This window comes from Dermochelys coriacea, chromosome 18, assembly GCF_009764565.3.
Source record: "Dermochelys coriacea isolate rDerCor1 chromosome 18, rDerCor1.pri.v4, whole genome shotgun sequence".
NCBI lineage: Eukaryota > Metazoa > Chordata > Testudines > Dermochelyidae > Dermochelys > Dermochelys coriacea.
This window is the reverse complement of record NC_050085.1, coordinates 20,135,540-20,157,942: the sequence shown is the minus strand read 5'-3', so window position 1 is coordinate 20,157,942 and position 22,403 is coordinate 20,135,540. Positions and strand designations below refer to the sequence as shown.

General features: G+C 44.1%; 1 protein-coding gene across 1 annotated transcript; it reads left to right on the top strand.

Annotated features, from left to right (window-relative positions):
* The first annotated feature begins 3,181 nt into the window (after window positions 1-3,181).
* LRRC47 (leucine rich repeat containing 47) lies at window positions 3,182-21,988 on the top strand. Its single transcript, XM_038377025.2, has 7 exons — window positions 3,182-3,875; window positions 4,712-5,173; window positions 8,153-8,269; window positions 16,012-16,127; window positions 17,088-17,190; window positions 18,651-18,740; window positions 21,043-21,988. Exons 1-7 carry the CDS (start codon window positions 3,219-3,221, stop codon window positions 21,280-21,282), a joined length of 1,785 nt encoding a protein of 594 aa, XP_038232953.1. The 5' UTR covers window positions 3,182-3,218; the 3' UTR covers window positions 21,283-21,988.
* Window positions 21,989-22,403: the final 415 nt, after the last annotated feature.

The following is a 22,403-nucleotide window of genomic DNA, read 5'->3' as shown; positions in this document are numbered from 1 at the left end:
AGCCCTTGTAGAAGCATGAGTCCCTGTTCATAACTGCTCAAGCGCCTGACAGTCCCAAAAGTCCTGAAGCCTGGGTGGGCCTTGGGCATATGCCCAGGAACATGTCAGTGGGAAAGAGCTGGATTGTCTCAGAGGCCAAGAACAATCTTCTGGCCAAGGCGTAGGCTATGAGGAAGCCTCCCCCACTGGCATACAGGGAGTAGGGCTTGTCATAGAGCCCCTTGGGGATGATGTACTTGCTGTGCCTGTTCCGCATGGGGAAGGCCCCACTGATGACGTCCCTGACAAAGGGCCAGGGCAGGTTGGGGTCTCCACACTGGGAGTCTAGGAAATCCAGCACGTTACCCGTGTGCGCAAAGACATCACTGTCTCGGAAGATGAACTCGACCTGTGGGCAGTGCCGGTGGAACCAGTGCAGGAAGTTGACCTTCTGCAGGGTTCCCACAAGGAAGAGGGTCCGGACCCGGCCACCTCTGGCCACCTCCAGCTCATGGCCCTGCACGGCCACTTGCCACTCAAAGTGCTCCAGCCCTGACTTGACAGCAAAGAGCAGGGCAGTGTGGTCGCCCTGGCACTTCTCAGGTGGCTGAGCCACAGCAGGAGGTAACGGCAGTGGTGGTGCATTAGGAAGGGGTGGAATCACCTATCCACCTGCCCAAGCCAGCCCAGGGCACCCGGCACCATGCACCATGCAGTTTAGCATCCTGCCCCTTGGGGAAGGGTGCAGTGGCTCCCAAGCGGAGCCCGGGCTCAAGCTATTATGGGCCAGCTGGAGCCAGCCCCAGGGGGCCCAGTGCCCCCTGGACCTTGGCTCTAGTTGCTGCAGCTGATGCAGGTTGAGCAGCGTGGCAGGAGACAGTAGATGCTCAGGCCAGTCCTCAGCACCATGTGCAGCCAGTAGCTGCCCTCCATGCTGGGCAGCAAACCCTTGCCAGCAGTTAGGCATCCGTGCGCCCCGCCTGGGCCCCTACACTCGCCACCTGCCAGGGGCACCGTCAGCAGGTCTGGCTCCAGCTTACCACTTCCCTAGCCTGGAGCTAGCCCACCCCGGGAGATGGAGAGATGTGCAGAGTGCTTCTGGTGTCCTGGCCTTGGGCCAACTGCAGGGCCACTCCCCAGGGCGGGCTTGCCAGGATAGGTCAGGCTCCCCGGGCCACCACCTGAGGCTGAAACTGCTCGGCTTGATGCCCGAGCTGCAGATATCCGCATGGCCCTGCAGGGAGCCCCGAGCCTGGGACCCTCTGTGTGGAGAGTATTAATATTCCTTGCTATAACACCCCTTTATAATATTTTCTTGCTCTAATTGAGCAACATATGGCCCTAGTCATCTTGCTTTCTGGTAGTATACTGATACATATGTGGACAAGATACCCCCTTTGTTGGCAGAGCAATAGATTCACTCCTAGTGTTTTAACTAGAAGTTAGAAACATACTCTGAAGACACAGATAGCATTTGATTTTGCTGGTAACTGTGTTTCTGTAACACAGTGTAAATTTTTTTGAAGTTTCTTTCAGTATGACAGGAGAATGTAAATTGGTTCTTTATGATACCCAGATAGAGTATACTTAATTGTCCTACTTGGTTTGTTTGGCTTTTTGAAGTGTTTGGCTTTTATATTGTGTCTCTTAACAAGTTTGCATAGCTCTAGTTTATAATTATTACATTTTCACTGTTTGAAGAACCCCAAGTCCCTTCATAGGGGAGTCTTGTAAATGAGGTTGATTAACGATTATCTCTTGTTAATAATAATAAAGGAATTAAATATTCATCTTTTAAATATATCAGCGGGCATCCAAATATGCTTGGCTTGATGCCCAAGCCGCAGATAACCTCATGGCCCTGCAGGGAGCCCCAAGCCTGGGATCCTCTGTGCGGAGAGTATTAATATTCCTTGCTATAACACCCCTTTATAATATTTTCTTGCTCTAATTCAGGAAGTCCACAAAGTATCCAAAAACCATTTTCTAAATTATTTGGGATATTAAACAGTTCCTATTTTATTTTTTACATATTTTATTTCACATCTAAAGGTGACATGTTGTATAATAAAGGTCTAATATGTGTGTGGATTTAAAGGGACAAATTCCTTTGGAAAAAATAGTATGTGCTTATGTAATTAAAGATCGTATCATAATTCATATGCAGAAAGGAGATGAATTAAGGCTGAATAGGTATTACCTAACTTCTGAGTGATTGACTCTGAACCTTAATGGTCTTTTACCGTAATTTTTTTTAAAGTTTCTTTGCTATACCTTTGAGAGAATAGAGGTGGGGAAAAGGAGAATGATTGCCCCCCACATCTCCCTGCCTAGACTGGGGTCGTGAGTGCTTCCTCTCCTTTCAATGTCCTTCAACCACACTAATTTCATGTAAATTTAGTCCCCTTTATGTCTGTGAAAGAAGGTACTTCCCCTCCTTTGAGGTGAAAAAACAGGCCCTTATAAGCACTGCCACCTTGCGACAAAATGGTGCAGCCAGGCATCATCCGCAGCCTAAAATCTGCCCTCAGCTTTGCACGCAGGGTTAGGCCCGGTCTACACTTAAAAATCAGATTGACCTAGCTCCACCGCTCAGGATTGTGCACCTTTGCATGCCCTGCGCGCCGCAGCTAGACCAGTTCAACCCCCAGTTGACCTAGCTGCCGCCTGTAGGGCCTCGGGGAGAGGGGGGTGAGCGGCTGGGAGGTCAACATCAATGGAGAAGCCTGGACGCGGGCTCTGCGCTAGGGTGCTGTGACCTGGGGTTGCCAGGCCTCCAGGATCGTCCTGGAGCCCCCAGGAGCTCAAGTTTACTCTTGCATTAAAGACTGGGTCATGGGGCGAAGCCTCCCGGGATTGACCCCACCGGAATGGGCGACCCCAGTGCTACAGGGGCACGGCTGCCTCAGCTGGGGGCACAGGCACCAGCTGTCCCAGAGCTGCGCTGAGACCCCCCACCCAGCAGGCGGCCTCCAGGCAGGTTGGCACTAAGGGGAAGGCTGGCGGGACACTCTAGCCTCCCTTTGTGCTGCTCTCTATGGCAGCCAAGCCCACGCCCCTCCCTTTGACAGGGGGACGGGACCCTCTAGCCGCCCCCCACTCTATGGCAGTGCCGGGTGTGGCGCGGTGCACTCTAGCCCGCCCTCCGAGCCGCTCTCTATGGTGAGACGCCCAAGCCCAGGCGAGCGCCGCCCCCGGAAGCAGTGCCGTGACCCGGAAGTGCGGGGTCGGCGGGCAGCATGGCGGACCCGGCCGCTTGGCCGGAGCTGGAGGCCGCGGAGCGGGAGCGGCGCCGGGAGCTGGTTCTGCCCGGCGCGGCGGTGGAGGCCCGCATCCGGGCGGGGGGCGGCCGCCTGCCTCCGCGGCTCCTGGCCCTGCCGCTGCTGCAGGCGCTGGAGTTGAGCGGCTGCGGGGCGCTGCGGGAGCTGGGCCCGGGGCTGGCGGCGGCGCTGCCGGCCCTGCACACCCTGGTGCTGCGCGGCAACGGGCTGGGCCCGGCGGGGCTGGGCGCTGTGGAGGGCCCGGGGCTGGGAGGCCCCCTGCCGGCCCTGCGGCTGCTGGACTTGTCCGGCAACGGGCTGGAGACGCTGCCCGCGGCGCTGGGGGGAGCCCTGGACCCGGCCGGGCCCTGCGCTCCGGGGGGGGCCCCCGCCTTCCCCCAGCTGCGGAGCTTGAACCTCACCGGGAACCGGCTCCGGGAGCTGGGGCCGGGCTTGGCCCGGGCCGCCCCCCAGCTCCAGACCCTGCTGCTCTCCGGGAACCGCCTGAGCGCCCTGCCCGGCGGCCTCCTGCCCCCGGGCGCCTCCAGCCTTCTCCCGCTGCTCAGCCAGCTGGAGGCAGCCGACAACGGGCTGCAGGAGCTGGGCTCTGCCATCGCCAGCCTGCCGGCCCTCAAGGTCAGGGGGGCGGGTGAAGAGAAGGGGCTGGGCAAAGAGACTGGCTACCCCTGGGGGTGTGAGGTTGGGCGGGTGGAGAAGGGGTTGAGGGGCTGGGACTCCACAGGAAATTGCAGGTAGTTTCCTGTAGGTTGGAATGGGGGTGATGCTGGAGCCCTGTGGGGAGGGAGGGATGCTGTTTTGCCAACCCCAGTGTACAAATAGTATAAGTTAGGCACTTTACAAAAAAAAAAAAAAAAACTGTGATTTTAACAGACAACCCATTTGGGCTTCATTTTATTTGCTTTCTATTTTCTGAGTCTTTAGATTTCATTTGGTTCAGGTTATCAAGCTTTTCTCCACAACCAAGAGGGCTAGAAACTTTTTTAATGGAAGATGAGATTCTCGCTTAATTGATCCTGGATACTGGGGCTTTAAGAAAGTCACAAATATGGCATGACTTGAAAGTTGTCAGCATGGGTGGCGATTAGACCTTTATGGGAAAAGGTTGATGTGTTGGATTCGGCTAAGTTACAAGTTCTAAAAGTAGTGGGTGTTATATAGAGGAACTAGCAGAGTTCATGAACTATGTAACGGTGCATTGATAGAATGGCATATCCTGGCTCTAGTGTTAGCGAAAACAAATGACCTTTTTTTGGGGGGGGGGGGGAATAACTGATTTAAATTCAAGCATTTTCAACCTGGTGTTACTAAATCTCCTCATGTAGATATTTTATGCCAATCCTTACCTTGTGGCATCTAGCTGCCTTCTGAGCAAACAGCATGTCAAGGCTGAGTGAGACTCAAGCTTTTTAGAAGCAGCCAGTCTAACTTTGTAAATGCTTTTCCTCTCTCAGATCCTGGATGTTTCCAATAATGAGTTATCAGAAATCCCTGTTGAGCTTGCTGACTGCCCTAAGTTAAAGGAGGTCAACTTCAGAGGGAACAAACTGAAAGACAAGCGGCTGGAGAAAATGGTCAATAGCTGCCAGACAAAATCCATCCTGGAGTACTTGCGGGTTGGAGGCCGAGGAGGTGGCAAAGGAAAAGGGAAACCAGACAACTTTGATAAAGAGGAAAGTAAAAAAAAAAAGAGGGATAAACGCCAGAAAAAGGATAGCGGAGATGGGGAACAAGACAAGCTGGAAGAGGTGAATAAACTGATGATCAAGATTCTGCACATTGCAGAAAATCCAGCTCCAGTGGTAGTTAAAGTTAGTCCAATTATGAAAGAAGTTCGGCCATACATTGTTGGCTGTGTGGTGAAGGGAATGAATTTGAAGCAAGGAAATGCCTTGAAGAGATTTCTTTCTGCACAGGTAATTATTGAACGATTAGGCTAGAACTTTTATGAATGTGTTTTCAATGTTATCATTTTACTCCCATGCCAAATGAACAGAGTTAGGAACAGTCTGTTCCTGGGTATAGACTCTATTAAAGAGAAAATAGAGCGACTAACGAAGCTGTTGCATATAGGCATAAACCTCGAGCACAGCTTCTCTGTAAGTACATGAGTTTAGTTTTTTGAGAGAGCGTGCTTTTCCCAACCAAGGAAGTAACTGATCAGTTGTTATGATGAACATTGATGTTTTTAAATTCTGGGCAACTCTTAGATTCACTGCAATATAACAGTACAAAACAACTTGCATCTATTCCTTTATGTGCAATTTGCTTTACTTTCAGACTTCTGCCCTAATTTGCACTAAATTGCGTGATCTACTGCAAATTTCAAAGCTTTCTTTATGAAAAAGGTGTTGGAAGCTGAGATACTATTGTGTAGGGTGCCACATAAGCACACAGGTTTCCTCTACCAGTTTAAAAGATCCTTGTAGCTTTACATTATGTTCTGGGAATGAAGGATAACTGTGAATCCATGTTAAAATCAGAGTCGGCAAAGATTGTTTCCATCAGTGATAGTCAGACCTCAGTGGTTCAGGAGCCAAATCAATGATCAACATTACCCAAAAGAGTCACAGTAGTGTGAATTCATTGTTTCATTCACTATAGTACTATATAGTCATATTTCAATAGTATGACAGGAAATATTTAGTTTATATATTGCTGTGAGAATATCTAATATATAGATTATATTATTTTATCAACTACAATTGGTTAATAACATAATGCAAGCATCCTTATCGGTTAAGAACTTAGACTGATTAATAATTAAATCCCTCAGTGTTTTAATATGTGCTGCAAATAACCACAGGATACACACTAAAGAGCCACTTGCAGCTTACGAGCTTCAGTCTGAGTATCACTGAGTTAGATCATAGTGTGTTTTTTCTCTGGTGCTGGACTGGTAGTTTCGTTTAACTGTTCTTCAGTGCTTTGTCCAGTCTTGTTTTAAATGTCATGTGTGGCTTTAAAATTGTATTAAGCCATACTAATAGCACATGTTTGTACTCTAGTTTTCAGACTTGAAGGTGATATGTTTGAAAATATTTCCTAACTGGTACATTAGTCACCTTGTCCGCTAGATGGCAAATGATAGCTTTTCTCAAATGTGCAGGTCCTTGTGCATCTGTAGTTTTTTCTACCTTGGTTGACTTGTGCTCTGCTACACATTTCCTAATGGAAAATGGAGATTTAGTGGGATAGATCACCCAAAAAGCACAACTTTGGTCCCATATGGTAATTGATGCTTAAAAATGCACAGTCTTTAAAAATATTATGTATAACAATTGCATTTAAAGTTGCAGGCTGCAGTGGAGTGTTTTCCCCAAAACACTTTGTTGAAATTGGATCAGTTACTTTTCATGGGTTTGCTAGCTTTGCCATATACGTGGTAATAAGCATCTTTGAATACTCAGTTTCTTTACTTGTATAGTAAATAAGTGTGGGATTTAGGGATGGGGAGGAGAGAGTGGAGGATGGGGATTATTCTGGAAGAAAAACAAGTGGTGCGCGGCAAAATTTGACTTACCTTAGTGTTGTAAGCTGGAGGGAAGTTTCCTCTTGCTTCTGTGTGTAACTGATATGCTAAATGTCTAAATAGAAGCATTTTATCTGCTCCCTAATTGTATTGTGTTGTTTTTGTTTTATTGTGTTGTTTTGTTCCATTTTTATGGAACCAGCAAAACAATCTGAACTCCTCTCTTCTGTCTCTGCATTATAATTAGGCTTGGCAGAAATTGATGTTTTTTTCTCTAATTTCAACAGTGCGTTTGTTTGGTATTTTTAAGGGGAAAAAAAAAAATACAAAAAACCCCACCCATAACAGCATGTCTGAGTTCACCCAGGCTCTCGTATGGGAATAAAAATAGCAGTGTAAATGTTCTTCCTCGGGCTGGAGCCCTGTCTTTGAAATTCACCCCACTCACCAGGTTTCAAAGCCCAGGCTCCAACCCAAACGGAATGTCTACGCTGCTATTTATAATCCTATAGAATGAGCCCAAGTCATTGACATGGGCTTTGAGGCTTGCTGCTGTAAGGCTTTTTTGCAGTATAAATGTATCCTTAATTTTTACAGTTGCTGGAAATTAAGCAGGGGTTAGATTTGGGGTTAGGGCAGCACTGACAGTAGGGGAATACAGGGGACTCCCTGTATGGCCGAAGGGACCAAAGGTGCAAGATGCTGGGAAGGCTGTGGGCCTGGCCTGGCAGAGCAGGGCCACTGACCCCAGGTTGTTGCTGAACAGTTCCTGTACAGGGATGGCTTCCACATGCCTGGCTGGTGAGTGGGTGGGGCTGTGATGACAGAGCTGCAGAGGGCTCTCTGGGCTGGTGACATTGGATCCCTGCAGGCAAAAGGGGCGAGAAATGCTCTTGTCCTGGTATGGCAGAGCAGGGACCCCCAGCACTCCCAGTTGGTGAGAGCAGGGCCTGACAGCGGGCTGCAGAGGGCTCCCTGCACTGCCACATGGCTGGTGACACCCAGGCCTTGTAGGTGTAAGGCAGGGAGGCTGCGCTTCCGTTAACTGTTAATATTTTTTTCCCGTCAATTTCATTATGTCAGTTGAAATAGTTTACCAACATCTATCCATTTAAATCGAATGCTACAGAGCGTAATTATAATCAGGAAATTAAGCATTCTTTCCAGTGCCATGTGGACAGTGGTGAATTACTCTTTTGCGAACAAGTAAAGAGAACTATTGCTTTCAGCCCCATTCAACAGAGGGGGAAGCAAAGGCTTGTCAAATGGAAAAAGACAAAATTGATGGGGGGGGAATGTTTTGACACTAAGGGACTAGTTTAATAAGACAACTTAGAGTAAGATTGAAGATGGTAATGGTATGGGAATGCTGAAGGATATTGGCTGGTAACTTCATATTTCTGTGTCCTGCACATTTTGTTAGATCAAACTTCATGATGACATCTGTGAGAAACGAACAGCAGCAACCATTGCCACGCATGACCTGCAGCTGATCAAAGGGCCCCTGCTGTATGATGCTCAGCCACCTAATGAATTAAAGGTAGGATAAATAACCTTTTTCCTGTTGCTTTATCAAATTTTGGAGTGGTACAGAAATGGGAAGATGCTATTTTGCACGCTAAAGAAATAAGAAAATGTAACTGGAACCAGGAGGTTAAGTTCAGAAAGTGTGCCAACATTGTACCATCCCTATCTAAATCGGGCTCAGAAAACTCCTCACTGTTCAAATATCCTTCAGAATGTGAACGTTTATCAAAGTATCTGATTTACTAATAGTTACAGAACCCCTAGTATTAATTGAATACCTTAAAAATTCAAACAGGTAAAGCAGTCCAAAATGTTTTTCTCCATAAAGAGCATTTTGATCTTGCATGTTATGCACTTTGCTTAGGGTGATAGAGGTCTTGGTGTTTCCCTGTTAAGTTTCACTGCTGGTCCTCTCATTTGTGTTGAGCTGTTGCTAAGTTAATGTTCAGTGGAAGTCCATAAAACGTTAGGATATACTTGGAGTGTTGTGCAACGTAGCAGGTGTTCATTCATATGAATGTACTGGGAGTGATTGGCAGCAATCTATAAGGTAATCAGCTGAACCAAATTCAGGCTCTGTTCACCGGTTCTTTCTCTTTGGCAGTTTTTATTGCCACACTCCCAGATAATGTAATCATTTACAAGCCATTAGTATACCAACCTCTTAAGCTAAACTTGATATGAAACTTAAACCCGCATTACAAAATGTTATTTTACCATGCTGATCAGGAAACTCCTTTGTGAATTGCCATTGTAAGAGGAAGTCAGTGAACTCATTAACTTAATTGTTCTAATTAAACAGGGAAGTCTGAATGGTGTGGATTTTGAGAGCGACTCCGTATTGTTCATTTCTTCATTCTGCACACAGTCTAATCAGCAGGGCTATGTACTTCATTTCCAGGTCTGCAGTTTATCCAGGGATTGCCCAAGTATGGCTTCTGCTGTGATACTATAGTTATCCTCATTCAGTGTATGATAATAGCAAGATGATTATGCCAGTCTTTGTGATGGTTAATGGGCTTGTTGCTTTCAAATTAATTAGATGTCATCTGTGCCAGTCTTTTCAAAGGCAGCTTTTACCACTGAGGGTAGTAATTCATGTTTGAAAGAAATTAGGTTTCAGGGCTGAATAAATCTGGCAAAATTGATTTTTCTACAGTAACAAGTAGCAGAAAACCATTCTATGTTAGAGGTCCTACACTTGAAAAGCTCTCTCAGAATATTGTGTATTTTGTTACATGGCTAAAGGTAATGTTTCTTCTCCAAGATGGTATGGTGTCCAGTTAATGAATCTGCAGGTTCTTACCAGAGTTTGGATGTAAAACTAAGATCTGGGTGCTCCTGCAGTAATTCATTTGTAATGAGCCATTTCAAACAGTAACACTGCATGCTTAGAGTAGAAGTCAGTCTGGTCCACATCAATTTGTGTTCAAACAGAGATGTGCGCTCCAGTGTTCCGGTTCATTTGCAGTGCTAAAAACTAGATTGTCTGTCTCTCCAGTTCTTAGTTCCTTCTTATTAATCATGGGCATGCTAGCATCCAGACAGGAAATTCAGGTAAACATTGGAAAGAAGGTTATGTAAAACATAACAATATTAAACTTGAATATTCTATCAGAAATAGCTGCACTCTTCGAACACACAATTCTGTCAGCGTTTGTGCATCTCTTGTTATTGCTAGTAGGCAATGTGTTGTCATGAAAAGAGTAGGTCTCTTATATCATCACATCCGCACAGTGGGAGCCAGAAGAAATTTTCAATGGCACTAAAGCTTTTTTAATTCTAGATGCTGTGATTGCAAACCAGGCAGGGGTGCTTAAGGTTCAGGAGATAGAGTCCTGAAACATGGTCCATGACCTCACTTTGGCTGGCTAGATCTTTGGCCTTGTCTGCACTACGAAATTAGGTCAAATTTATAGAAGTCGGTTTTGTAGAAAGCGTTTTTATACACTCGATTGTGTGTGTCCCCACACAAATGCTCTAAGTGCATGTAGTTGGCAGTGTGTCCACAGTACCGAGGCAACCGTCGACTTCTGGAGCGTTGCACTGTGGGTAGCTATCCCACAGTTCCTGCAGTCTCCACTGCCCATTTGAATTCTGGGTAGAAATCCCTGTGCCTGATGGGGTTAAAACATGGTCGTGGGTGGTTCTGGGTAATTATCGTCAGGACCGCCTTCCCTTCCTCCCTACATGAAAGCAAGGGCAGACAATCTTTTTGCACGTTTTTTCTTGAGTTACCTGTTGCAGATGCCATACCACGGCAAGCATGGAACCCGCTCAGCTCACTGTCACTGTATGCCTCCTGGGTGCTGACAGACGCGGTACTGCATTGCTACACAGCAACAGCTTATTGCCTTTTGGCAGCAGACAGTGCAGTATGACTGGTAGCTGTCATCAACGTAGTCCAGGGAGCTCTTTTAACCGACCTCATGATAATCTGCAGCCAGCAGAAGATGATGGCCAGCAGTCATACTGCACCGTCTTCTGCCGAGCACCCAGTTGATGACGATGGCTAGCGGTCGTACTGCACAGTCTGCTGCTAGTTTTGAGTTCTATCCTTGAGGGAGCCATTTTGTTTCTCGCAAAGCCACCCCCTTTGTTGATTTTAATTCCCTGTAAGCCAACCCTGTAAACCATGTTGTCAGTTGCCCCTCCCTCCGCCAGAGCAACGGCAAACAATCGTTTCACACCCTTTTCCCTGGATTGCCCAAGCAGGAGCAGACGCCATAGCACAGCAAGCATGGAGCCCGTTCAGCTCGCCCTAGCAGTTATGACCATTGTAAACACCTTGCGCATTATCGTGCAGTGTATGCAGAACCAGCACCTGAAAAACCAGGCGAGGAGGCGATGGCAGCGCGGTGATGAGGTCCTGAACGCACTTTTCTCTAAAACCACGTTCCCCCGCAATTTGGAGATCATGGTGTTAATGGGGCAGGCTCATGCTGTGGAATGCCGATTCTGGGCCCAGGAAACAAGCACAGGGTAGTGGGACGGCATAGTGTTGCAGGTCTGGGATGATTCCCAGGGGCTCCAAAACTTTTGCATGCGTAAGAGCACTTTCATGGAACTTTGTGACTTGCTTTCCCCTGCCCTGAAGTGCAAGAATACCAAGATGAGAGCAGCCCTCACAGTTCACAAGCGAGTGGCAATAGCCCGGTGGAAGCTTGCAACTCCAGACAGCTACCGGTCAGTCAGGAATCAATTTGGAGTGGGCAAATCTACTGCGGGAGTTGCTGTGATGCAAGTAGCCAACTCAATCAAAGATCTGCTGATATCAAGGGTAGTGACTCTGGGAAATATGCAGGTCATAGTGGATGGCTTTGCTGCAATGGATTCCCTAACTGTGGTGGGGCTATAGACGGAACGCATATTCCCCCGGACCACCAGGGCATCCAGTACATAAACCTCAAAGGGTACTTTTCAATGGTGCTGCAAGCACTGGTGGATCACAAGGAACATTTCACTAACATCAAGATGGGATGGCCAGGAAAGGAAGATCCCTGCTAGCCAAACGCGAACAGCACAGCGCCAATGGCCCCCCCTCCCACCGCGTGGCTAACTGCAGTGAGGATTTCTTTTCAGCCACAGGCAAACAGCCCAGTAGGAACGGGCACCTCTGAATGGCCCCTTAATCAAATTCCCCTATTTCAACCAGGTTACCATGAACGATATCACTCTCCTGAGAATAACAGAGATAAAGAACGGATGTTGCTTGAATGCCAGCAAACACCGGGACCATACGCTGCCAGGCTTTGTCATGCAATGATACCAGATTACTTGCTACTAGCATGGCATGGTAAAGTGTCCTACCATGGAGGATGGGATAAGGCTGGTCTCCCCAGAAACCTTCTGCAAAGGCTTCTAGAGTACATCCAGGAGAGCTTCATGGAGATGTCCCTGGAAGATTTTCGCTCCATCCCCAGACACGTTAACAGACTTTTCCAGTAGCAGTACTGGCCATGAATGCATCCCAAGTCCTCAGGGCTACTTAATCATTAAAAAAACGCTTGCTTTTATAATGTGTATTATATTTTAAAAGGTACACTCACCAGAGATCCCTTCTCCGGCTTCATTGGGTTGGGAGGATATTTCAGTCGGGGAAAACAGTGTGCTGTGTGCTCTCCACAAGCTTGTTCTCCTCTTCATCTTCCCCATCTGCAAAATCCTCAGCCATGGCGGAGAGTATCCCATCCTTGGAGTCCATGGACGGGTTGGGGTAGTGGTGGCGGCCCCCCTTAGAATTGCATGCAGCTCAGTGTAAAAGTGGCATGTCTGGGGCTCTGTCCCGGAGTGTCCATTTGATTCTTTTGGTTTTTTGGTACGCTTGTCTGAGCTCCTTAAGTTTCACGTGGCACTGTGTTGCGTCCCTGATGTAGCCTCTGTCCCTCATGGCCTCTGAGATTATTTGAAATGTTTTGGCATTTCATCTTTTGGAACGTAGTTCTGATAGCACGGATTCCTCTCCCTGTACAGTGATCAGATCCAGTACCTCCTGTTCAGTCCATGCTGGAGCTTTTTCAATTCTGGGACGCATGGTCACCTGTGCTGATGAGCTCACCTGGCCAAACAGGAAATGAGATTCAAAAGTTCCTGGGGCTTTTCCTGTACACCTGGCCAGTGCATGTGAGTTCAGAGCGCTGTCCAGAGCGGTCACAATGGTGCACTGTGGGATAGCTCCCGGAGGCCAATACCTTCGAATTGCGTCCACACTAACCCTAATTCGAAACGGCGATGTCGATTTCAGCGCTTATCCCCTCGTTGGGGAGGAGTACAGAAATCGGTTTTAAGAGCCCTTTATGTCGAAAAAATGGCTTCATTGTGTGGATGGGTGCAGGGTTAATTTGGATTTAATGCTGCTAAATCCGACATAAACTCATAGTGTAGACCAGGCCTTAGATGCAGACTGCCTTACTTTTCATCACTAATAATGCAATCAAGGCATTTCTGTTCATTTCTCAAGCTCTATAGGAGTGCAGGCAAATGTTAGTAGTTAATGCATTTTGTCTAAAGCATTTAATCATATACTGATGAGGTTCAGGCCTCCAACAGTTGCCCTCTTATGGACTGAGGCCATTTGAAGCTAGAAATTACTTGGAACAAGCCCAGTACTTGTCTCTTGCTACAAAGGAACTGACAGGCTGTAGTAAACTTACCTACCTGTTGCCCAAGGCAAAAACACTTTTAACTATACTTCCTGATGAAATGTTACTAATCTTTGGTTCTTTGTTTACTTTTAATATTCCAGATGGGAAAGCATCTCTGATTTAAACCATGCAGCCCACAAAGTAATCCCTGATCAAACAAGGCTTTCTGAGAACCCACTCCAAAGGATATATTTAACTCCTAGCAAACAATACCAGCCAGAAGTAGAATCCAGGAGCCAGTCTTTCATATATAATTGAAATTAGAAAAAAATGTTGCAGGTGTGGACTTTGGCCAAGAGATCACAAATAAATCCTGAACTTCATGTTCACCACCTGATGTTGAAAAATTGCCCCTCTTGTGGCCTTAATTGCAGGTGCAAATACTAGAATGTGGAATCTGACTACCTGATTCTGCTTGTTAGTTGGACAGACATGTTTACTGCAAGTTATTTTGTGGAAGTAGTCACAAAATACAGTAGGCTAATGCACACTTCTTTCACTTCTGGAGACTTTGGTCCAATTATTTCCTTGGATCACAGGTGAAAGATTTTGTTGGATCTTCAAATTCAGTTGTCCACAGCATCATGATTCTAAAGGGACCAGAATCCAAATTGTGGGGTAGTTCTTCATAGTATGAGCCAGTGCTATATTTTTTTCTGCAGTTATCACTAATTGCTAACCAAGCTATGGGAATAGCCTTCGAGATGCAGCTAAAAAAGTGTCCTTCTAATTCCATTAATACAATAGGAGAGCAGTTGACTGACTTTTTTTTAAAGGTGGTGGGGGGAGGCAAAGTGGGGAAGCAGGAGTTATTTGCTCATTAGAAATAAACCATAGTGTGTGTTCTCCAGTTTGACACAGCTCTGCTCCATACCGTCTCCTCCCAGCTGTTCAGGAATATTTCCAGCATGGAGTGATTAAAATAAAGGCATCTAAATCATTGTCATAATTTAAATTACTTGATCTAAAACAAATACAAATAACTGTTTTAAATCACATTGAGACTTTGTAAAATGAATTTTAGATTTTGTCCGTTGCAATTTTGGATTGAAAAACATTTGTGCTGGATTATAAATGAGGATGGTTCAGTATCTTATTTCAGTTCTATGTAACTGCTATAGGCAAAATAAAACATTGAGAACTAAGGTCTTGATCCTGCAAACACTTAAGTGGTACATAACTTCACTCACTAATAGTCCCATTGATTTCAGTGAGCTTAAAATCAAGTATTTGCAGAATCTGGTGCTAAAATTGTATTGTTAAATATTTTTCTCTGAGTAGAATAATCATCTTTGTCATTTTAAACAGCTTGCTTCAGTGTTAACCACAAGAAGTTTAGATTTTCAATACAATACCAAAATGATTGTGAATTTTATATGTACAAGCTAAAATATAGGAGCCTAAATTTAGGCTCCAAAGCCCCTGTGTAAGTACCTCTGGGTGGAATTTTCAAAATCACTAAAATGACTTGGGAATGCAAGTCCCATTGACTTTAAACTGAACCCTGATGTAGGAGTATAGCCTGTTTGAAGCATTTCAGCTTTCTTGACTTGTGGAAGTACAATCTATCCAAAGGTGTTGGGTTGTAAATATAGCAATAGCTATTTCCATAGCCATTTTCTGTTTGAGTTTGTGGATGTTAGGAGGTTCTAGACTGGTTTTTCTGCACAGATGAGCATTTTAAGTGTGATGGTTCTTGGAAAGAAATCTCTATGTAAAATCTGAAGTTCTGCAAGCAATTAATAAACTAAAGAGAAGTACAAAACAAAGGCTAAAGAAGGCAAAGAACTAGCAACATGTAAAGTTAAATAACAAAAAAAAAAAGTTTTTGTTTTTTAAATGATGATTTTTCTACCCCTGTTTTCCATCCTGCTGCTCCCTCCGAGTCTTGCTTTGCTCCAGTCTGTTCGTAGCACCAATGAGAACATGGACTGCAGAGTTGATCAAATAGTGAGGAACCATAGTCACTGCTTGAGCATGTAGCACCAGCCATCCTTGATAAAACCTAGAACAACTAGAAGAGATTTCAGCAGCACTAATTGGGGCGGGGGGTTTTCTAAACTCTGCAGAATAAAGAGCTGTAGAGCTTAATCTATAGTAAAGTAAAATCTGAGATATACACATCACAAATTATGCCTCTAGGGCATAAGAGTTAATACTAAAACTATTCAGTTTTTTCTTCTAAAATAGTCCAAAGCACTGAAAAGTCCTTGGGTGAGCCATGGTTCTAAGATGTGTATCTTGGGTTAAGCTTTTTATTCTTGAATGTCTCCTATTCACTCAACTCTAAAATAAACATGATGTTCAAAACTCAAGAACATACCATAATTAATAGGAATGTCCCTTTGGTGTGATAACACAAACAAGAGTCTGGGCAGGGAGTTTAAACATGCCTGAATATCTAGGATGTTTTTAAAGAATGAAATGTCACAAATGTTTCATAAAATCCCCCGTTGTCCATGTTCCAAGCAGAAGAATTAGTTATGCAGAACTTTCGGTTAAATATTATCTCCCCATTTTTTATCGCTTTAGCTCTTATGAAGTAGCTCAGATAGTCCTGACGTCAATGAATGACTCTTAGCTTTAAGTATTTCCTTTCTCTCTGATACAGATAATGCCACTGGGTCGGAAGGAGATCAAGGCAAAGGATCTTGTCCGTCAGTTGCAGTTAGAGGCTGAGGAACAAAGAAAACAGAAGAAGCGTCAGAATGTTTCTGGACTGCACAAGTCAGTGTATTAATGCACATCTTTTTTCAAATTGATCAGACATATTTTGGCCAATTTAAGATCACATGAAAAGCAACAGTATTGTAACTGCAAAGAACATCAGATTTTCCCTTTGTGCTTAGTTATGAAAGGCAAAATCTAATGGTAACAGAGTGCATATGCACTTAACATGAGCTCCTGAAAATCTAGAGGGGAGGAGGGGGCGGAAGAAGGGTTGGGGGGAAATTTACAAATAACAATACTGAGTAAAATGTGGTTGAGTGACGTTGTTGTGCCTCCAATTATACCAAGAGTTAATTTGGAAGTTGTCACCATTACTACAATATAAATTGTGCTGGAAGACAGTGGATGTTTGAGAGGAGGGAAAGTGGAGGGGAGCTGAATATAAATGTAAGCACAATAAGTTTGCTTATGTGAAATGTCCAAAATTCTGTCAATGGAACAGCTTGTAAGGAGCTGAAACCTTTAAGTGACTACATCCAATTTGAAGGAAAACAACACATCACCCTTCCCATCCCATTTGTACTGGGATCATCTCACATGTCCATCATGCCTGTTTTGGGGAAACTGACCAGGTAAACAAAGTGGGGATTGCATATTTCTGTAAGTGATGGAGATAGGAGTTGAGACTTAAATTTAAGCATATGAGCTTGTAGCATCAGTAAAAAGCTCTAAAGTGTTGCTATATTTTGAGCACTGGGCGCAGTAAAAGCATTAAGAATGTGTTTGCTCACTTTGGCAATCGGAATATTACTTTAACTTTAAAGTGCTTCATGATTATTGCTTCATTACTCACATTTAGTGCAGGCCATGCAGTTGTTGATGTCAAGATGCAGTAGTTGTTGTTTTCCTGTGTGTTGGATCAGAAACGCATAACCTCCATTTTCCCACTCTTCTAACTGTCTTATTTATTGTTGCCTGATCTCTTTCCATTATCTTCACTTTTTTTTTCCTTGACAGGTACCTTCAATTACTGGATGGGAAAGAGAACTATCCTTGTCTAGTAGATGCTGAGGGTGTTGTGATTTCTTTCCCACCAATCACTAACAGTGAGAGAACAAAGGTACAAAAGTTTCAATCCACTTATATCCAAGTCTCAGTGATAGTGGAAATGGGCCAGTCTTCAAAACTAAATCACTTCAATCCTCTCCTTGTCAGGAGATACTCAGAGGTGTTGTGGAATAAATGCTCCTGATATTACCATATCTTCAAGTCTCCATTGAAATTCATGAGTGAGTTTAGAATCTGAACTTTTAAGGTCTAAAGTTTATATATTAAAAGCACTAGATTTTTAAAAATGAATTTGAAGTCAAACTCTGCATTTCTAATGCTGAATGTCAAAATTACATTAAGCTATTTAGCAGTGCTGCTTAACCTTTGTGGGCTCAGGAGCCATTTGTTAACCTTGATGGCCTGTAGCAACCCAGTGAATAACTTTCCTGGAGAGAAGAAAAATCTGCCTTACTAAATATTTTTTTACCTAGATTATATAATGCATGTTACTGTACTAAGTACTAAAAAAAACACTCTGCATACCATAGCAGTGGCTCCTGTCCTGTAGGGCTGGCTATGCTTGGCTTCTCGCTCTGGATGTGGTAACCTTTGGGGTTGTAAGGTTACTCGCTCACATTTGGCCTGGCTGGCAGCCTGTTATCATGATGGAGGAGTGGCTGAGCCAAACCTGAGTGGTGCTGTGACCCTCCCATGCAGCAGGTAGTAACACGAGCCCAGCCAGCCCTGCAGGACTGGAGTTGTAGGAGTCACTGCTGTGGGATGAGTGTTGGGGAGGCTCTGCAGCCTCCCTTTCCTGTCCCACCCAGGGCCTTCCATCTCCCCAGGGGCAGGATTTGGCCACCCCTCCCTTCACCTCCCCTCCCAGGCCTCCCACTCTACTGTTTGGCTACATCTACACCATGAGCTAGGGATGTGCTTTTCCCTGGTCATGTACATAGACTTGCACTAGGTGTCATCGAACTAGCTGAGTATAAATAAGAGTGTAGCCCTCATCGCACAGGTAGTGGCAGCAGAGACCCAGCTAAGCCATGCTGAGTATGTACCCCCTGAACTCAGTAAGTATGTACTCCGCATGGCTGAGCCGTGCCGCCACTGTCACTCCCCATGCTGTAGTGGGTGGTCTGCTATGTATACAGCTAGCACGAGTATGTGTTCACAAACAAGGGCATCATGCCCTTAGCTCATAGTGCAGACATAGCCTTTGACAAATCCTGGCCACCTGATACTTGGATGGCAATCCACAGGCTGAGAAACCGTACTTTGTAGCAAGCCGTTCCAAAGTTACGATGTTTTGGCCAGAGACGTGCAAACCTACAGTTCTTCCTTCATGAAGTTAGCAGGATTCACATGTCGTTACTTGTGCACTTGGATGCTTTTCAAATAATAGCCGAAATATTCTTTGAGAAACAAATGCACCAATGTGATTATGGAGCTGTGCACACTAGTTTCTATTTCATTGTATTACAATTCAGCCTTCCCTTTTCTGAGTCCCTCTGGAATACTTTTTAGATTAGAAAAACCACTTGTGATCTATTTCTGGAAGTGACAAGCGGCACCAGCCTCCAGATATGCAAAGATGTCATGGACACCCTCATTCTAGTAAGTATTCCAGTAAGCTAAATGTATAGCTTGTTCTTTGTGTGTTCCCTGAATAAGAGAACCAAGTTGGAATGGAGAGATACATGGAGCTTAATTTCTCCCTTTATTGTTTATAATTTTTTCTTTATTGCATGTTACTATGAACATTTATTGGTGACTTTATTGCATGTGACTATGCCACTTAATTAGGAAGCGTCAGTGGATTTCAGATGCATTACTGCCTGCTGGACATGTCCATCTCTGTATAGATTCATAGGCTCCAAGGCTAGAAGGAGCCATTGTGGTCATCTAATCTGACCTCCTGTATAACACGGGCCAGAGAACTTCCCCCAAAATAATCCATAGAGCAGAGCTTTTTAGAAAAACATCCAATCTTGATTTTAAGATTGTCAGTAATGGAGAATCTACCACAACCCTTGGTAAGCTGTTCCAGTGGTTAATTACTCTCACTGTTAAAAATGTACACCTTATTTCCAGTCTGAATGGGTCTAGATTCAACTTCCAGCCACTGGATCATATTACCCTTTTTCTGCTAGGTTGAAGAGCCCATTGTTAAATATTTGTTCCCATTTAGGTACTTAAACTGTAATTAGCTCCCCCCGCCCCCAACCATCTCTTTAAGATAAACAGATTGAGCTCTTTGAGTCTCACTATAACCCATGTTTTCTGATCCTTTAATTGTTCTTATGGCCCTTCTCTGAACCCTCACTAGAACTGAACACAGTATTCCTACAGTGGTTGCACCACTGCCAAATAGAGAGGTAAAATAACTTTTTACTCCTACTCGAGATACTCTTCTTTATGCATCCCATGATCGCATTTGCTCTTTTGGCCACAGAGTTAGACTGGGAGCTCATGTTCAGTTGATTATCCACCGTGACCCCCAAATCTTTTTCGGAGTCCCTGCTTCCTAGAATATAGTTTCACATTCTACAAGTTTGGCCTACTTTGATTTTGTACATGAATACATTTACAGTTAGCTCTGTCAAAATGCATCGTGCTTGCTTGTGCCCAGTTTACCAAGCAATCTAGATCACTCTGAATCCTCCTCTTTGTTTACCACTCCCCCAAACTTTGTGTCCTCTGCAAATGTTATCAGTGATGATTTTACAGTTTCTTCTGGGTCATTGATAAAAATGTTGACTAGCTTAAGGCCAAGAACTGATCGCTGCGATACCCTCCTGGAAACAGACCCACTCGATGATTATTCCCCATTTACAGTTACATTTTGAGATTTATCAGTTAGCCTTGTGTTTAATCCATTTAATGTGTGCTATGATAATTTTATATCCCTCTAATTTTTTAATCAAAAGTCATGCGGTACCAAGTCAGACACCTCACAGAAGTCTAATTATATCACATCAACACATTATCTTGATCAACCAAACTTGAAACCTCATCCTAAAAAAAAGTGAAGTTAGGCTGACAAGATCTATCTTCCATAAACTGATATTTATAGGGGAAAAAACACGTTTATTAGTTCTCACGGACAACACAGAAGTGATGTTCTACATGAACAGACAAGGATGGGCTAGGTTGACTCTTCTGTGCCAAGAAGCAATACTGCTTTGGGAGTTTTGCATTGCCAACACAATTCACTTCAAAGCCTCCCACCATCCAGGTCTCCAGAATAGGCTGGCAGATTGAGCAGATCTTTCACCAGTCATCACAAATGGTCTCTTCGGCCAGATATAGTTAGCCTAATTTTTCAAGACAAGGGGATTCCACACTTCAACCTCTTTGACACTTTGTTGTGACAAGTTGCAGTTTTGTTCATATGCAGGTCCCGCAGTCCAGGGTGTCTGATGGATGCTTTACCCCCTAGTTCCTCTCCTCCTACACTTCATTAATTATTATTATTATATACTATCATTAGCATGTTCTGAAGTCCAAGTTCAGTGACACTTGGATAGTTGATATAGGGCAGGAATGAGGACAATTTAAAATGTTGAAAGCAGAGTCTTTAGTAGTGACACTGGAGCAGATTCTTTTCATTTAGAATCGAAGTGCTGGGTTGCAAAGCCTGATTTGTAAACCTGCTTGTCTAGAATTTGGGACAAGAATAGCAGGAGGAAATAAGAAGGATTTCAGATAGAATTCACTAAGCTATATATCGAGCTGTAAGTTTCTTTTTTAAAAATTGCTTAAATGATTACTGAAGGCTTCCATTTATGATATCAGTCCCTCAGTAGTATGTAAAGCTCAGGCCTTCTTATTGGAAATTCTTTAAGCAATTCATAGCCCATCCACTGCGTTCACCATGTACATTGAAATCTTTGATTCCTTTTTGTTTCCTAATCAGAAAATGGCAGAACTCAACAAATTCACTTTAGAGAATGAGGAAGAATCTGTGTCTGATGCTGAATCGGATATGATTTCTGAACCAGTGAATTCAAATCCCAGCCAAAATGCAGAGCAAGAGAATTCTCCATTAACAGTGGAGCAGGTTCGCGTTGTGGACATGGATGGGAACTTAAAAGTACTGTATCCATCTAAAACTGACCTAATTCTGGTCTCATCTCTTTTAACCATAATTCGTTAACAGCCATCAAGGTTCTTGTAAAATGCTTTGATTTTGAGTATTTTACAAATACAGAGTTTGTATATGGTAAAATTAAATTATTTAGACTCCTCTGTCTTTAAGAAATATGTAAAGTGCCCTCCTTTTGGGTGCATAACTCTGATAATTTGATCCTACCATGGCAAGGAATACTACATTCTTTCCTGTCTTAGTAATAAAGTCCCAATGTTATAACTGGTTAGAGATGTGAATCAGTCTTTAAATGCTAAACTTGGGATTTGAGTATTTCACATATTTTGTGCTCAGGATCATTCCATCTAGTCGTAATATATAGATATGGTGACCTTGGAAATTGAAATAACGTTGAGCTGTTCTAAGAAGCTTTGAAGCAAAATACCAGTTTATGAAACTGCCCGCTCCCCAAAAATCAATCTTTTATAAGCCTGTTTTTTGTTTTGTTCATGTGAATTATGTGGAAACCTATTTTGTGACTTGCTGAGTAAATTAATAAATAACACAAAAACTGACCAACAAGGATATATCCCATCTACTGGTACTAAAGACCTTGTGCAAAAACTGCACATCAGCTCTCTAATATACCATAAAAAGATGATGTTATGAGTTAAAGCTAATGCTGATTATCATGATTTGAGTCTTTATTTTTCTTGATGCAACTCCGCTTTGTAATGTGTTTATATGGGACTAAACCTGAATTACTGCAAACCCCGTAACCTCTTGTGGTTTTTTAAACTAGTCAGACTAAGTGCAGCCAAACATTTTTTAAAATTTCAGCTTTGAATCTTTTATGTGATAGTTACGCCACCATATTGCTATAGGTGTGATGCTGCTTCTCTTGCTCATGAAAGTACCAGCAAGCCACTTCAGGAGGTGTTTATCTGTCATGCTGCATTTTGAAGCTATAATCCATTCACACTGAAGTATTAGCCACCATTGAACCGTCCCATAACCATTACATTAGCTGCCTATTGAGTTTGCTCAGAATTTATGCTACAGTCCTGCATTTGAGGTCTATTGTTTGCAAAAGCATTGATGTTCCCCCTGGTGCTGTGCAAACTCTCCCTTAATCCTGCAGCACAGAGAGAGCTGCTTCCCAAAGGTGACTCATGGGGTGGAATGTCTCA

Bases quoted from the DNA above. Each gene is read 5' to 3' on its own strand.
- LRRC47 (XM_038377025.2), top strand. From the start codon at position 3,219: ATGGCGGACCCGGCCGCTTGGCCGGAGCTGGAGGCCGCGGAGCGGGAG. The intron at 3,876-4,711 runs GTCAGGGGGGCG...TTCCTCTCTCAG, and splicing joins CCAGCCTGCCGGCCCTCAAG to ATCCTGGATGTTTCCAATAA. The intron at 5,174-8,152 runs GTAATTATTGAA...ACATTTTGTTAG, and splicing joins AGAGATTTCTTTCTGCACAG to ATCAAACTTCATGATGACAT.